Genomic DNA, 16,971 nt, shown 5'->3' with positions numbered 1-16,971 from the left:
GCATATCAGTGGATCCAGATAAGGTTGATCGCATTGTCAATTGGCCTGCACCAACAAACATCAGTGAGCTCAGCTCATTTCTAGGCTTAGCATCATACTATCGCAGATTTGTGCCAGGTTTTGTGAAATTGGCCTCACCACTTCATGCAATAGCTGGCAATCAAGGAGCAAGAAAAGGAAAGCATGTCAAACCTCAACCTCAGTTTGAATGGACACCGAAAGCAGACGAGTCATTTAGCCGACTTAAAGCTCTTTTGTCCACAGCACCTGTTTTGGCGTACCCAGATTTTAATAGAGTTTTTGTACTGGAGGTAGATGCATCACTGAGAGGTCTTGGGGCCTGTCTTCTTCAAGCAGATAGTGACGGTCAGCTACACCCAGTGGTCTATGCAAGTAGGGGGTTGCGTGGTGCAGAAAAGAACTACAGTGACTTTTCTAGTTTCAAGATAGAGTTATTAGCGCTGAAATGGGCTGTTGTCGACAAATGCCGTGGTTACCTGACTGGTGCTAAGTTTACAGTATACACAGATAACAATCCTTTGGCACATTTACAGACTGCCAGGTTAGGTGCAACAGAGCAGAGGTGGGCAGCCCAACTAGCCCCGTTCAACCTTGAGATAAAGTATCGACCAGGTAGGCTAAACAAGTATGCAGATGCTCTGAGTCAATGTCCATCCAATCTTCCACCGCCAAGCGAGAGCTGTACATGTTCCCCGCAGAAATTGTCAAGGAGGTGATAGAGAATAAGAGTTTTTCAAAATTTGTTGGAGGCCTAACCTTACATCAAGTTAAGGAACGCAGAAATTGAACCTGGAGGCCCAGGAGTCCCGTCCAGGACTTAGTATAAGTATGCTTTGAGCCATCAAATTAGCACAGGGGGGCGCTACGGAAGATCAAGGGAGTGAAAATCCGGGTCTGGAAGAGGTATTGAGAAACTTACTGGAGGAGACTAATGACAATGACCTGAAAGGAAACGACTTTGGTAACCCAAAATCTGAAAGTTCTAGTCCACATGAAGACGAAATTACGGTTGGTCATGATACCCCAGTCCCTGAGGAAGAATCTGACCTCAACATATTCAACGAAGAGAGACCAGATGCTGATGGATTCACTCCCAGTCCTATACCACTCCTGAAGAGGGAGCAGAGGGAGTGATTAGGAATCGAATCCGTCTGAAGTTCCAAACAATATTGTTAATGCTGGCAAACCTAGTGTAGGAGTGAAGTTTCCTAAATGAAACCGTCGACCCCCTGACAAGTTGACCTTTGACAAACTGGGTTTTCCCACTTATCACAGAAAACAAGGAATTGGTGAAAGGGTAGTAATGATTACTAATGCTGGATGTTTAGTTCGATTTGATTGATGTATCTGGCATTGGGGACAATGCAATTTTAGAAGGGGGAGATTGTAACCAGGTAACCTGGGTTAGATTGATAGGTGCATTATCTTGATCGAAAGCCCTAAGGGGTGCCTTTAGGGTGTTGCTAAATTCTTGTTCTGATAGCGCACCCACGTTTTTGTGGGTGGTCCATTGTGCTGGTTGGTCAGGGCAGACTGTCCCTTGTAAGAGGAGACTACTTATTCAGTTTTTGCCAAAATCTCCTTGCTGTATACGAATGGAGTGACACCAATTCGGTGGTTACTTATCGGAGATACTCACAGTGGCCTTTATAGATGGTTTGAGGACTTCTTGGTAGCACTTGAGTGTTTCAAGGTCGGGAACTGGTCAGGACAGAATTACAACAAATTACAACAAATTATTCTGTCTACTTTGGTGCTCGACAAGTCAGCGACACCGTCATACAAATGGGGCCTGGTATTTTGGGGTTTAGTTGAGGGGGTTACATATAATTAAGGCTTAGTTTTAATTTAATTGTAATAGATTTGATGACTATTTCTGATCACTGGTTATCACCGAGCAACTAACAAAGTATCCTTGTGTTTTTTAATTAAACAAGGAGACAGCAGAAGCATACCAGAAATTTTGAGTCCGTTTTTTGGAGTTTGACCTAGGTTACATATATATATATATATATATGAAAATATATATACTTTTATGTAGTGATGAATACAAATCCCACACTTTGTTCGTTTATACACATACTTAGTAAGTTCAAAGAACATAGTGACAACATGAAAAGACATTTGAAGGCATAGGCACTGAATGTAAAAAGATATGTCGTGGTATAAACGTCATTTAAAAATGGTACCATCTCGAAATTGAACATTGATGCTCAGGTTTGGCACTGAAAGACAGTTTGGAGTAATATTCTATCCTGCTTCTGCTAGTGTGTTTGCTTCAACAGTTCTTGGATCTCTGATAGGTAAGGGAGCACAGCCACAATATTCTCTCACTCTGATTGCCTGTGTAAGAGATAAGGTGAACAAACGTATTAGTACAATTTAAATTCTTTACTTGAAAGCACATTTGCAGCTCCCTGGTAAGTGCGGAGCTACTTGATCTTAACTCAGAATGCTCAGACAGACACCTTTTCATTTCTCTAGACAAATTTTTCAAAATGTGATGCAGTAAAAATTGAGGAATGCATAGGAAGGTCAAACAGCATTGCAAATGACATCTTGCTTTTATCTTATCAACCCCCTCCCCTCCTCTCAAAATCAAATGCTTACAAACAAACAGGAAGAAGAAAAAGCAGAAGGTTACTGTGACATTTTCCAGACGAATTTAAACCTTAATTTCACTCTTTGGCATTTATGGTCGTGCTTGAAAATTGGAATGAAAAATGAAGTGATATCTGAAAAATGCTGCAGCTTCCAAGGACTCAGCCCATCCAAAAACAGTTAACTCTCTCACCCCCACAACATTCACACCCTCAGCCATCAGAAATCCCTTTCTACACACACAGAGAAAAATAACCCAGCAAATGTTATCAGATGTTTTAGAGGCTTTCAGGATAACCCCAAAATATGCCTGAAAGTCAAAATAGTGGCTTCTCATGCTCATACATTTAATAAAGTATTCTACTGCAACTCTCAAGGGATTTTCCCTCACATGTTACATGTTTTGTTCACCGTGCTCATTAACCTGTCTGTATTCTGTGCATGTTTTTTGTCCCTTCTGTTACTGTTACTTGTCATTTAGCCTCTGAAGAAGATCTTGCTATGATCGAAACGTCAAGCTAACTTACTTTTACACAGTAATTTTAATAGTCAGAATCTCCTGGTAGGTAAAATTCAGGATTTTTGAGCAAAATTTAGCACACTAAAAATTATGGAGGCCATACTGATGACCTATAACCTGATGAAATAAATTTAAAATTGCACACGAGAAGACATCCCCCTCCCTCCCCCCCCCCCGAGAGAGGATGAATGCCCCAAGGTACCTGAGGTATGAGTTCTTCCAGATGTTTAGCTCGTTGGCTGTGGGTAGGATGCGTACTAAGAAATACCAAATCTTCTGTGTCTGGGCTGTTCCTGGACATAGTTTCCCAGAAAACTTGGCTTTCTCTCACATCGAGACAGGCCTGAAAATTAGTAGCGGATACAAACCGTGAAGATACACTGATAAACGGTCCTTTAAGCAGAGATACTCAGAGAAAATACAATCATCCGAGTGAGGGGATTTCTACCTGAAACTAAAGTTCAACTAAAGAGTGACAAATAAAAGGAAGAGAACTTTTGCAAAATGCAGATAACCAAAATTAGTTGAATACCTTATGACAACTGTTGTCCTTACACATTTTATTGTTAACTAGAAGCTATTGTTTACTTTTTGTTTTCTTAACTTAAGTTATTAAATCTGTATTACAGCTGTACACTAGCAAATACTATTGTTCGACTTGCTTTACTCATTCCCTGACATTTCTGCTTTACAAACACATCTCAGTAATTCAATGGGCCAAAATCCATGTATACAAGAAATACTTCTTGTAATCACATTTACAAGTGTACAGATTGTCTTTTAGTGCATCAGTCTTAGTGAATACCATAACCTACATTCATGAATCAGGGGCAAAATCACCTTTTTGGGTTCCTGGGGGGGGGGGGAGTGTGGTGTGGTGGCTAAGATATTAAGTCAGGTTGGGAAGAGATCTAAAGGGAGGGGTAAAGAAAAGGTTGCTTAGATGCAATAATGGTGCTATATTCTGCATTGTTTAAATAATGGTAAAGAATTTTTGAATGTTTAGGTTGTATGCATACACATGTTATATATTTACTGTATGTACTGTTCAGTAGACATACATTTTTACTAATCTGTCTGCCAGTGAGAGAGGGGGGGGGCTGTGGTAACTGCCCGCATGATTCATTCTGGGGGGCTATTGTATAATGCTTGGGCCTCTGTTATGGATCAAAAGTTACAAAATAATCCATAAATTTAACTACTAACTGAAATTTTACAGAATTGTTGTACAGTAGACACCATCTCCGTGAAAACAAGTAGAAATGAAATTTCATTCATTTTCAGGTAAAACAACCTGTACAATCTGTTTTATATACTCTACAATTGAACATTTTTTGCTGATAGCATCATGCAAAATTGTGTCATAAAAGCATCAGAGCAGATGTTTACTGGGATAGGCTTTGATAAGACTGAAGAGAGCAAGGTTCTGTCTGAAGCTCACAATGACTACAGACATCAAAACATCTTTTATTGAATTGTAACTTAGCACTAGTGTACAGCAATTGGTACTTACTAGCTCAGGCCAAAGTTGTATACGAAAGGACTCACTGTAGATGAATAATTATTCATGTGGGGAGTGGGGGGGTAGCGTGTGTTTATGGAGCCAAGAATGATAAGATAAGACTGAAGAGCAAGGTTCTGTCTGAAGCTCACAATGAATACAGAGATCAAAACATCTTTTATTGAATTGTAACTTAGCACTAGTGTACAGCAATTAATACTTACTAGCTCAGGCCAGGATTGTATACGAGAGGACTCATGTAGATTAATAATTATTCATGTTGGGGGGGGGGTGGGGGAAGGGTAGGGTGTGTGTTGATGGAGCCAAGAATGATAAGACGAGACTGAAGATAGCAAGGTTCTCTCTGAAGCTCATAATGACTACAGATATAACAACATCTTTTATGAATTTTAACTTAGCACTAGTGTACAGCAATTGATACTAACTAGCTCAGGCCAAAATTGTATATGAGGGACTGACTGTAGACTAACAATTGTTCATGTTGGGGGGGGGGGGGGAGTGTTTATGGAGCCACGAATTGAAAAAACCCCAAAATGAAACATGCATTGAGGTTTCGATGATGTTATTACCTGTATCTTTTAGGAGTGTTAGATATGAAGGTTCCCCTTCTGGAGATATCATACTGACAAGGTTTCCACAAAATCTTCTGTTTCACTGATACGATATGACCATTGAAATCCACTAAAAACAATAAGGTATTGGTACTCGATATGAGCTATCCTCATATGTAGTTTAATATTCAGCTAAAACTTCCCACTTTAGATATCATGTTTACAAGGCTTTCAGACTTCTCTGATGACCTTAAATGACCTTCCCAATATTACAGGTTCATCTTTACAACAAGATAACCTTACAGGGAAATACATTAATGTTGTTGTTAAAATGGGGATTCCAGCAATTGGAATCCATAGTTACCTTTGCAGCAAGTTGCAAGCCAACTTCATCTGCTTCTGTTTCTAGGAGACGACTGTACGGCATTGTGAGCAACAGCTGTAATTAAAAGTGAAAATATAATTGTGAGAATAAATTAAAATGATAAATGAATGGTTTTAAAGTAGCTTTGTAGCTAAAATTACAACAACAAAAAAAGCTATTCAACATAAAACAATTACTCAAGGAAATGATGCAAAATAAACAAACAAAATGTAAGGTTCGTGTGAAAGATCTGAAAGTGGATTTAAGGGAAATGGAAGAAAGTCATCAACTTTTTAAACTAACCACCATCTGTACAACGAATACCTCAACTGTACCTTCGCATTCTAAGGTATCTCTCTTACATATGCATGAGTTACAGGGAATAATTTATCCAGTATCGCATATCATTAAATACTGTGCAAAGTGAGCACCTTGCTACACAATTCCAATTATATGTATGGACAAGTTTGGTGTACATAAACCATACCATTTTCAGAATTGCATAGATATCAAGAACGCTATACAAAACGTGAAAACTCAAAATATTCCTTTAGGTAGCATATTAAGTACAGTGTTGAAACTAAATTAAATGCCATCATTTGATCATGTTAAGGGCTTATTTGATCACAACATACATAAGTTACAAAAAGACAAAAAAAACAAAACAAGCACAGTAATAAAAAAATAAAACCATTAAAAGTTGAAGCATGTGTGTCTCAATGACCTTTTTCAGACAAGTTTGCACATAAGATTCAGCTGTAATTTTTCTGTTTTCAGGTACTTTCTAGATAATTTCACCTTTTGAAGACGAAAAGAAAGCTGTCATAGAGTTCGCAGAGAACACACCTTGACTAGTTTGTTTCACTACATAGTATAGGAGCATTCCCCAGAAAGGTTGTTAGTGTTCACATGCTGAAACTTTATTGATGGAATGGATATACATATCTTTTTGTCTGGGATAGACAGTAAACCAAAGATGCCACACTCACTGCATGATTTCTTCCTTCCTTTCCATTTCAAACTTACCTCGACAACTTTATTCTTGAACCATGTCGCGACTATTGCCAACCCGTCGTTGGGTAAAATAGCCCATATCCCACCGAGAACGATGATCATGAAAAGGTCTAAAAATTCAAAGAGGCTGATTTGCTCTGCCTGGAACCAAAAAAATGCAAGAAACAGTAGAACAGTGTTTTATAAAGAGTAAAATTGGGAAATTATCAAAAATTACATTTGAATATAATATCCCAAAATATTTTAACTGGATACCTTTTTTTCAATATGAAAGCAATCTTGAAAAGGCTAGGAAAATAGCTCTTTCTGTAGTATGTTTTAAATTTTCAAGCTGTTTAATACCTTAAAATATATCTTGATGATAATAGCTATGTTAATTGTTGGGTATTCTTTGGTAAATAAACACCAGCATATCTGTAATATTTGTGGTTTTGTAATTGTAATTGTTAAACCTACAAGAACCTATATTCTCTTTTAATTTGAAAAAATATGAAATAATTATTTTGAAAAAATTATAAAATAAAGAGCGGTATGAATGTCATTGCTGCATCAACATTTCAGGTGTAAATAAGTCAAACTTTTTCCTTTCTTTTAGTTTAATAATCTTTGAAAGAGATGGAGATAGGGAGGGGTCGGGAGAAGAGCGAAACGATAGGATATAAATATTGCTCGTAACTGTATTGATGAACATATGATGAGGATTCCCATTAGGTATGAGCTAACTAATTGGCATAAGGGTGTTAATAACCAATAATGCTAGTTTTGTTGTCAGGCAAATTTCTGTTGCTTCCTCATCTGGTCTGCTTATATTAAAAAAGGACCAAAAACAAAGAAAAAAGGGGATATTACAGAGATAGCAAAGGATATATTTCACTCACCGAATGGTTCAAGACCACGTGAGATATTTCATGCGCAAGGACAATCCCAAGCTGTTGTTCATTGGTTACGGACTTGAATAAACCAGTAAAGACAAATATGTGACCATTCTGTCAGACGAAAGAAAAGAAAAAGATTTATATTGATTTAAGAATGACAAGGCATCTTTATTCTGGGTGATAGCATGTTTGAGGGATATAGATCTTGAGGAATAGACCATTGAGGGATATAAATGTTTACATTATGATACCCCCTCCCCCTTTCAAAACAACATCAATGTAACTGTTCTTTAGAAATCCAGTTCTCTGTCATTATTTGCAACTTATGTAGGCAGTTCAAGTAGAAACAGTTGAGTATTCTTTCCCGCTTTAGCAGAGGTTGACCAGGACTCACGTGTATACAAAAGTGTGCTAATGACATGTGCCATGTAAACCCCCATATTTGTCTGCAATGTGACTTTTCTTGTTGTACGACCAGCTCTTTATGAGTCTTGCAAAGATCGAAGGAGTCTTGATATGTGCTTGTTGATCTCATCCGCAGGGAGATATCTTTCATATTATCCCTTGAGGGATATCAACCCTTGAGGGATATAGACCTTTGAGGGATACAGACCCTTGAGGGATATAGATGCTTGAAGGATACAGAGCCTTGAGGGATATAGACCCCTGAGGGATATAGACCTTTGAGGGATACAGACCCTTGAGGGATATAGACCCTTGAGGGATATAGATGCTTGAAGGATACAGAGCCTTGAGGGATATAGACCCTTGAGGGATATAGACCCCTGAGGGATATAGATGTTTGAGGGATATAGTTGCCTAAGGGATAGAGACCCTTGTGGGATATGGACCCTTCAGCACAAAATATCACATGGATTTATGTGGAAAAAAGACTTATGTGGAGACCAACATAACATGCACTAAATTTTCTACTGTGTACATTATGATACCCCCTCCCCCTTTCAAAAAAAGGAAATAAAAAAAAACGTGGTCAGGCACCTCAAAGAAGTAGGTTTGAAGTTATACTGCCACATTTGCAACATGCTTTCTGCTGAATGTCTTCCAGTGTAAGGAAACAGAGGTTTAAATTGGTGGTAGCTTGATTGTTTAAAACACAACTACTATAACTGTCCAAGAGGAGGGGGTAAGTGTTGGACAGAGTGAGGATATCACAAAAACCTAGATTTCCTGTCAATTTTTTTCATCTCATTTTGATATTGAATAATGAAAATTTCTTAACTTTAAAAAAAACAATTCTTACAGGGAGGACGAAAGCATTCTTGATGTCTTTATTGACGACATGTATCGTCCAGGTCTTGTCCCTGATTTGATGTAAGTCTTGGTTCCCTTTCAGTAGACTGGTGGTTATCCTTTCGACTACCTCATGCAAAGGATGAGATGTCGGAAGTATCAGACCTTCAAAGTCCTTCAAATGCTGCGAAAGGAGAATGAAATATATGAACATGCGAGGAACAGGATAGAGGAGAAATAATTACCTTCAAAATGCCAGAACACATTTAATTTATTGGATTATTACAGCAAGTATTAAACAAAAGTGGAATTTATGTACACATTGCATATGAATGTGTCTATATTTCTATATTGTTTGCATTCATACTACTATTTGCATCTTAATGAACATCACCTTTCATCAAACAAATATTCATTCAAGTCTTTCTTTAGGGCTGTTTTATCAAAACATTGCACCCAGGGATGTGTTATTTACACAACGAAGACAGCTATCTTTGAGACTCACTTGTTATGGACGATCAGCTCCTTTATTGTTTTGTTCCCAAGAATTTGATTGCACAAAAATCGTATTACAATCAGACACAATACCTTGAGTTGTCTACTGCAGTTTAAAGGCAGTTGCTAGACCAGGTTCTACGATACTTTATTTTTATTACCCGTCGTTTTCTTAATATCCAAAATTAACATTTTCGACGTGAAACGACTCATTGTTCAATGTAAGGATGTGATTCTTTACATCTTTCTGTTTGTCAATACTGTTATAAGAAATCATAGAAATGATGGGAATCTTCGGTAATCTCTGTGGACAACATCCAAGTTTAGACTTATTTTGTTAGCATTCATCTCAAAGTTTATCCTTCCACGAGGTGTTTAATTAATAATGTTGACCCTTTTACTTTAATATCATATGTAGCTGTAACATATGTTGGAAACTACAGATGCTTCAAAGCATCGTTAACTGTTGAAGGTATCGTTCGATTTTATGTTAGGTGTAAATATAAATGATTGATAAGGAGAGGTGGGGGGGGGGTTATGCTGGGGAGTTGAAAAGACCAACTAAAGAACTGTCAATCAACTGAATAAATTGTCAAAAGTGATTAATGAGTTTCAACAATCTATTGAAATGATTTTAGAGGTTTAACGAAACCGTTGTATCCATCTAAATAACGCATCCCTGGTTCAACCACCTCATTTTACCTCCTGTGTAGACTGCAAGGATGAACATAACTAAACATTACTGCAAGGATTTTCTGGTGAGAATTGTTTTTTTTAAATTGTTTCATCGCGATACAAAATGTTATGAGGATGTGGTTTTCACCTAAAGATTCAGATAACTTTCAGCAATTTTCCTAAAGCAATCAACTTCAGCCACCAGAATATCCTTTTAAGGTATCTCATAAGCAAACAGCCTCAAGATAAATGTAACAGATGTAACTACAAACTCCGCATAGGGTACAAGGTGACCTGTCAGGGGCATATTAATCATGAGTTTAGTCACCGTTATGGCAATTTCTCACCACTACCTGTTTTCCAACCTCCTTTTTCCTTCGCATCCAGCCAGTTTGTAAATTTCTCGGGAAATTTAATATGAATTTAACAAGTTAAATGTACGGTACCATCCAAAATGTGATGCAGAATTGTAAGAATTTTCAACTGTTAAATAATTCACAAAAGAAACAAAATAGAAAAAGAAGGAAAATGGCTAACCTGTTCATATTCTACTTCAATTACATCTGCTAGTTGTTTGCTATTGAGTGCCAAGAATCTTTTACGGTTAGTGATCGGTGTCTGTTCTATATGAGAGTAGTAATAGACAAGACCTAATCCAAATAGACTCGCAACTGCTCCAGCAATCTTCCAGACGTTTCTCTTAACAGTTTCAGTTATTGATTCAGATCGATGTTGGGGTAGAGACGTCCTCCACTTCCTGAATGCTCTGAAATAAGAAGAAATAAAAAATATACTTTTTTTTTATCAGTAAACCATATAATCAGTGGCGGAGTGTCTATACAGTCAGGGGGGCGGATGCCCCCCTGACGGACTCAAATGGACTGCTGGTGCCCTTTTCAGCTTTTTGCCACTTTTTACTTATTCGCGATTATTGACTTTTTTATTGCGCTCTCATCTACATATTGACATTTGTCACATTATGTTGGTGTAATTTTCTGACAAAATGCTCTAACGGCTATTTATTCTTCGTTTATCTGCAAATTAGCAAGGCCCGGAAAGGGTCATTTCTGGCGATCTAGGGAGTATCTTTACTGAAAAATTCTGTACGCTCTGCGGAAACCTGTGGTTGCGCTCCACTTTGATAGTGTCGAAAGTGCCCCTACAGACCATTCTTGCCCCCTCTGACCAATACCTAGCTCGTTGGCGTTTTGTTCAGCTCTAAAAAATACAGCAAACTAAAAATGTACAACAAAATCATAGCCATTTCTGAAGCAAATTTGCAACACAGTTCAGGTTCCACACACTTAATATTTACACTTAATATATAAACACTTAATATTTAGGTAGCAAATTACTTTCTGGTCAACTTGAAGAAATAATGAAAACTGATATTTCATTTCAATTTCATTTCATGTTTCTTTTCACAACAAAATACAAGTAATAGGAAAACAAAAACGTTTAGTGGTTCTGATGCTGAAACATGTTTGTCATGTTAATATTCATGAAATTGTGCACACCAAAATGAAGAGGTTTATCTATTGACTAATGCAGCAACATATAAAAGAAGGCACCAGGAATCGGTTATCATGTTGACAAAGTCTGTTTAGTGAACATAGTATCAAAACAAATGTATGCATGAATATTAATGAAGTCAAATGTTATGTTCATATAAACATGTACTGTATACTTATATTGTACAATGTCAATTGGAAACTATGAGAAAGTGTTGTTAGAACATTAACATGGTTGTTCGAAGGATATACAATTCAATATCCTTAAGGTTGATGGTGTTACGTTATCCTGCTATAGCTAATAATTTCTCTGTTGTGTATAAATTTGCTAGTTTATGGTCCTACTTAATTTTATTATTTACAATACTCAAAAAAGTTAATAAGTTTAAAATTTTGAATACTGAAGTAAACTGAAAACAAAAGTTTACCTGCCACTTATAACTGCTGATATCTTTGCAATTGACTTAAATACCATCAGCAACAGCAATGGCTGAGCTTGGTGTCTTCGGCTCCTGTGAAACCATCGTATACTGCATATCTGTGGCTGTCTTCTAATCAAGATGAGTTGATGTTGGATTGATCTTTGAGAGAGACATCTGATTCCAGACAATAAAGTCTGAGAAGTTTGTAATCCTCTGACATTACCATTGATTATAGCTCCTTTAGCAATACTAGATCTACAATGAAGTTGAATGTTAGAAATCAGCTTTGACCGAGTGTGCAGCTGGTTAACTCTGCCCAATGAACAAGAGTGACGGAAAGCCCTGACGATGATAAGCATTGTGAGACGGTGCCGGGCTGAAAATGAAGTTATACAAGAAAGACACGAGTAATGATATAGTCTTTTCCAATTATGTGATAAATTTGCAGACTGCTTCATTGTTTGTTCAATGAGAAATTTCATGTGTATCAAAAATTTGAAAACAACATTTTGATACACTTCAAACTTCCAAGCTGAGAGGAGAATATTTAGTATCAGTGTTCATGGTGTATATAATTAAAAAATTATGTATTTTATCAACATAGTGTGTGCGGTTACTTTATTATTTAGTTTCTAAAGAAAACATTTATAAGTTTAATGAACCAAAATTGTCAGGTAATATATCACAAAGAAGTTTGCAGTTAATTATTGCTAATTTGCAAAGAAGATTTGCTGAAGATTACTTCCTTTAACATAGTCTAACTAGCAGGTCAATGAACTTGTATGAACTCTTAATAACATCTTGCCCAAATCAATTCTGAAAGATTGGAACATTTTGTTTACATGTTTTTTAAATGATTCCAGCAACAAACACACTAGCTACATAAAAGTTTCAAACCCTCTTGTGTCATGGATTAATTGAAGCTCAAGTGTTAAACATTCCTTCCCAACACATATAACTGAACCCACCATTACTTTGAAACTCACACTATATATGTCTTTATCCTAGGGTTGGGCGATATATATCTAAAATTATTATTATCGCAATAAATTTTTTTCAAGACGATATTTTTTGAGGATTGAACAAATGACGATAATTCTTGTGTAAGAAATTTGAAATAAATGTGGAAAAAATGCGATTATCCTTTCTCCGTTTATGTGTAAATGTTATTCTAGCATTCCATGGTTAAGAAAGTTGAAAAGAAATAAAGTTTATCAACTTCATTAATACTGACTTTTGAACTTCGTAAAAAACCTGTCCTTTACAACATTGACTGTATACGTAAAAAAAAAATCTGAAAATCAGTAGAGAAATTACCAATTGTGTACGTACAGTAAGTTGGTACACCTTTCAAATTTTACGAAAGATCGAGCAAAATACTTTCGAAAAATTCACGCGAAACTGGCATATCGTGCTAAATGAAACTTATGTCATGTAAACAAGGCTCTAGTAAACCCATTTATGAATAAACCATACGACATCTGGTGTTAAGCGGGGGGAAAAGAAAGTATTTTCTAGAATGTCCGCAAAAAAAAAGGAAAAATTAATATCCTACCATAGTTAAGTGTATAGTAAATAGCCTAACCACTTCGTCGGTTACGGATCGTACGTAACAACAAAAACACAACTAATTGTATTTTGCGAAGTTCACGTTTTCTACAGGGACATACAGTAGTAACAATATTTAGCATTTAGTTAATCATGCCAAGTGGCCTTAAATATGGGATTAAAAGGTTTACTTTCATAAAAATGGCCATACTGTAGCTATTGGGGCCTTGATATCATGCTATGTCTGAATGGTATAGACTGTGCCTCGTGTATCATGGGGAATAGATTGTTTTGTTCATGCGGAGGAGTTGGTTGGCTTGAGGTGTTTTACTTACCTTAATGTTACGGGGAATATACTTTTCTTGAACGTCTAAGATAATATTTCGCATAACTTTACCGATCCTTTACTGACTGACCTAATTAATTCTAGAGTTGAGCCAAAATAGTTTACTCCATGAAAAGTATTTGGAAACGTGCCAAAAATGTTAACAAACAGGTGTTAGACAGGGGGTTGTTTGGCAAGGTACCAGAGAAGTTCGCAGCACATGTACAGTAGCCTACCGTGATATTTAAGTAGGGGTAAACACTGCAGTTGTAAAATGATGTACGTATAGTGCACTCTGTTCATTGTTAGGCAGTCTAGAAACGGGGCTTTGCCGAACATAGTTTGTTTCATAATATCGACAGTTTTGTAAGTTAAACTTTTCAAAGATTGTAAGACAGATTAAATCTCTTTTCATTTTATCACATAATATAGCTACTCTAACTTGTCATTTTAAATTTTCATCAGCTTCGTGACAATTTAAATTAAAAAAGTTGTCAGTATATTGAAACCTCAACTGCAAATTTTTTATCGCCAGACACGCAAAAATACTAAAATTTTCCGGGGACCTTCTCCCCCTGGACCCCACACAAGGGGTTCCACCCCTTGACCCAACCGGGGCCCTAAGGCGGGCCCCTGGACCCCACGCAACAGGGGTTGGTGTGTTCGCTGCGCGAAAACACCGGTGGGAAATCGGCAGTTGTTTATAGCGTGTTGAATACACTAAACAACAACAAGGAAAAATTATCATAATTATCGAAATATCGCGATAATTTTTTAACTATTTATCATGACGTTAAAACTCAAATATCGCCCAACCCTACTTTATCCAAAACAAATGTGAACTTAACATCAAGGCCACTGTACTGAAGCAGACTGATGAAACTATTGGTATAAGTTTGGTCAACTTACTCTAGCAAAAACCAAGCAAACCTTACTTTAGCTACCTTTGCTACATTACTAGTCCTCGTCCCTCGACCTAAGTCTACGCATGTGAGTAACTAAATCTTTCAAGATTCTCAACTGCTTTGACTCCAACCACTTCTCAAAGTCAATGTGTCGGGAACGATTTCCAAACTGTCTGAAAGAAGCAATTTCACATTCATAAATACCAATAAGAGTATTAGCCTAGGTAGACAGCCTAATAGGGATGACACGTGTAGGCCCAAGTTACATAGAAGAATGCTATTCAAGTGATTTTCGCAGAAACGGTACCTGTGAGTGTGACATGTGACACATTACATAGAAAAGCTTCTGCAAGTTCTGGAACTGAAATCTTAGTTATGGGGAAACTACTTGACTACCGTAAAAGATAAAACCATACCATGAAACCAAACATCAACATTAGTACCACCAGATATAACTCGGAAACCCACAAATCCAAATGCAAGTCGTCGTATTGTTGTGCACAGTTAGTGAAACAGAAAATGTAACTCATATACTAATGGTTGACCACGCAGTAAGTTTGCATGCGTCATCTACTGATATTTTATTCGTCCATCAAAAGGAAGGCGGAACAATTGAAACCCTTGGAGTCAGGTTCAAGTGTTCTTTAGGATAATAATATAGCAGGGGCGTCGGAGCCGGTGCGGCAGGTCCGTCGAACGCCGGACCAATATTCACGGCGCCAAAAAAAAAAAGTAAGAAAAAAATGGCAAAAAAAAGAACCAAAATGAAACATACTTCAAAAATGTGTTTCAGAAGATTAATCGGGTCTTGTTTTCAAGCTCGGGAAGTGCCATTTCCTGCAATCTGGGATGCATTTTGTCAATATTTTCTCCATTACGATACGCGCCAACCATGGTGGCGCGTAGCGTGGTTTGACCTACCAAACGACCCCCGATAATTATGATAGATGGCCACACTCTGATCTGCAGTACCAATCAAAAATAGCTTCCGACGCCCCTGTATAGGTCGATAAAATCGGGTTTATCAAGACGTAATCTACGACAGATTAATATAGTGATGAAACAAAGGTAACAGATGCAAACTTGAGTTTGAAAGCAGTTTAACCAAATTATCATTCGGAAAACTGGGCTACAGCCTTAAAAAGGGTGTGAAGACTCGCGCACAAAGAAACGTCTCACGCCGGTAATCTGACCTAGTTTCAAATGAGGTGTAACAGAAGTGTTAGACACCACCATCGATCCCAGAAAATACACACACAGCTTGCTACCGTCGGTAATTAGACACTAGTGCAAGGGCGGCGGAAGCACTTTTAATCTGGGGGGGCACCGACATCAAAGGGCACTTTGCAGAAATTCGATTGGACTGATGCAGCCTTATATTTAGTACCCTTGATAACGATTATTGTATTAACTTATTTGCGTATACACATCACTCCATCAACCTCCCCCCCCCCCAAGGAAAATATGCATACTAGCACTGCAATATCCAATGTGCAAATTGGGAAACAAGGAACAAGTTTTCTTTTGAGACAAAATGAGGTGAAATCGTGCTAGTTGCTAATGTAGGAATCTTCCGAATTAGAGTTTATTTCTTGTTAATATCTTAACCAATTTGTTTCCATTCGAAATAGCTTTGAGTTTGACCCACAGAAATTCCTTAAAAGTCAGGGGCGTAGCCAGGATTTGCAAAGTTGTATATATGCACGACTATCTGAGCGGAGCGCCACCATCGGTTGGCGCGGAGCGTACAAGAAAATTTTTGGTTTTACAAACCCCTCAGATGGCCGGAAACGGCCCTTCCCGAGTGTTTATTCTGGTTCCCTGTCCTCTTGCGACACCTCTTGAGACACCTCAATTTTTATGTAGAAAAAGGGCACATTTTTAACCTGAGGAAAAGTGGGGGGGGGGCACGTGCCCCCTGTGCCCCCCCGGTTCCGCCGCCCTTGCACTAGTGTACAGTCAATACATACAGCTACGGTCAATACCCACAACCGTACAGTGTATATAACAGCGATGGTCATCTCAGGTCTAGAAAAAAGATAACAAGGTATCACCTTTCAGTACTGTCTGCATTTTGTAGCGACAGGAAGAAAACTTCACTTGCTAGCAACGGACATAATTTAGGCACACTTTTAAGATAAAGGAAATTAAATAAATAAATAAACAAACAACTGAGAGCAATAAAATGTTTCTGTACCTATTCCGGTTTTCAATATTTTCTAATAACTCAACCAAAATATGTTCTTTTAACTTCATATAAACAAAAGAGACTCCTTGGATGAGATTCAACGCAATTTGTGTTCTTGAGAGATTTGTACACACATTATAAATAAACACGTCATTTGAGACCATAAAATCTCGTTTTCCCATT

At 37.5% G+C, this 16,971-nt stretch overlaps 1 protein-coding gene across 3 annotated transcripts in view; it reads right to left on the bottom strand.

Annotated features, from left to right (window-relative positions):
* The window catches only part of LOC139977249 (metalloendopeptidase OMA1, mitochondrial-like), a 33,148-nt gene extending 17,998 nt beyond the window's left edge, over positions 1 to 15,150 (bottom strand). The window contains exons 1-9 of one of the 3 annotated variants that reach the window (XR_011796496.1): positions 15,017 to 15,150; positions 11,829 to 12,198; positions 10,427 to 10,655; positions 8,730 to 8,903; positions 7,472 to 7,579; positions 6,606 to 6,734; positions 5,580 to 5,654; positions 3,345 to 3,485; positions 2,211 to 2,364 (exon numbers count right to left, since the gene is read on the bottom strand). Coding sequence is in view for 2 of the 3 variants with exons in the window: in XM_071986520.1 (XP_071842621.1) it covers positions 2,272 to 2,364; positions 3,345 to 3,485; positions 5,580 to 5,654; positions 6,606 to 6,734; positions 7,472 to 7,579; positions 8,730 to 8,903; positions 10,427 to 10,655; positions 11,829 to 12,181 (1,302 nt within the window). In the remaining variant the exon portion in view is untranslated. Of the gene's footprint in view, positions 1 to 2,062; positions 2,365 to 3,344; positions 3,486 to 5,579; positions 5,655 to 6,605; positions 6,735 to 7,471; positions 7,580 to 8,729; positions 8,904 to 10,426; positions 10,656 to 11,828; positions 12,199 to 15,016 lie in introns of those variants that run through there. The other 2 variants (XM_071986520.1, XM_071986535.1) reach the window with 2 other exon arrangements.
* Between the last annotated feature and the right edge of the window lie 1,821 nt (positions 15,151 to 16,971).

The sequence above is a fragment of the Apostichopus japonicus genome, chromosome 2 (assembly GCF_037975245.1).
Source record: "Apostichopus japonicus isolate 1M-3 chromosome 2, ASM3797524v1, whole genome shotgun sequence".
Taxonomy (NCBI): Eukaryota; Metazoa; Echinodermata; class Holothuroidea; order Aspidochirotida; family Stichopodidae; genus Apostichopus; species Apostichopus japonicus.
The sequence above is the reverse complement of the archived record's forward strand: the minus strand, read 5'-3'. Positions and strand labels throughout refer to the sequence as shown.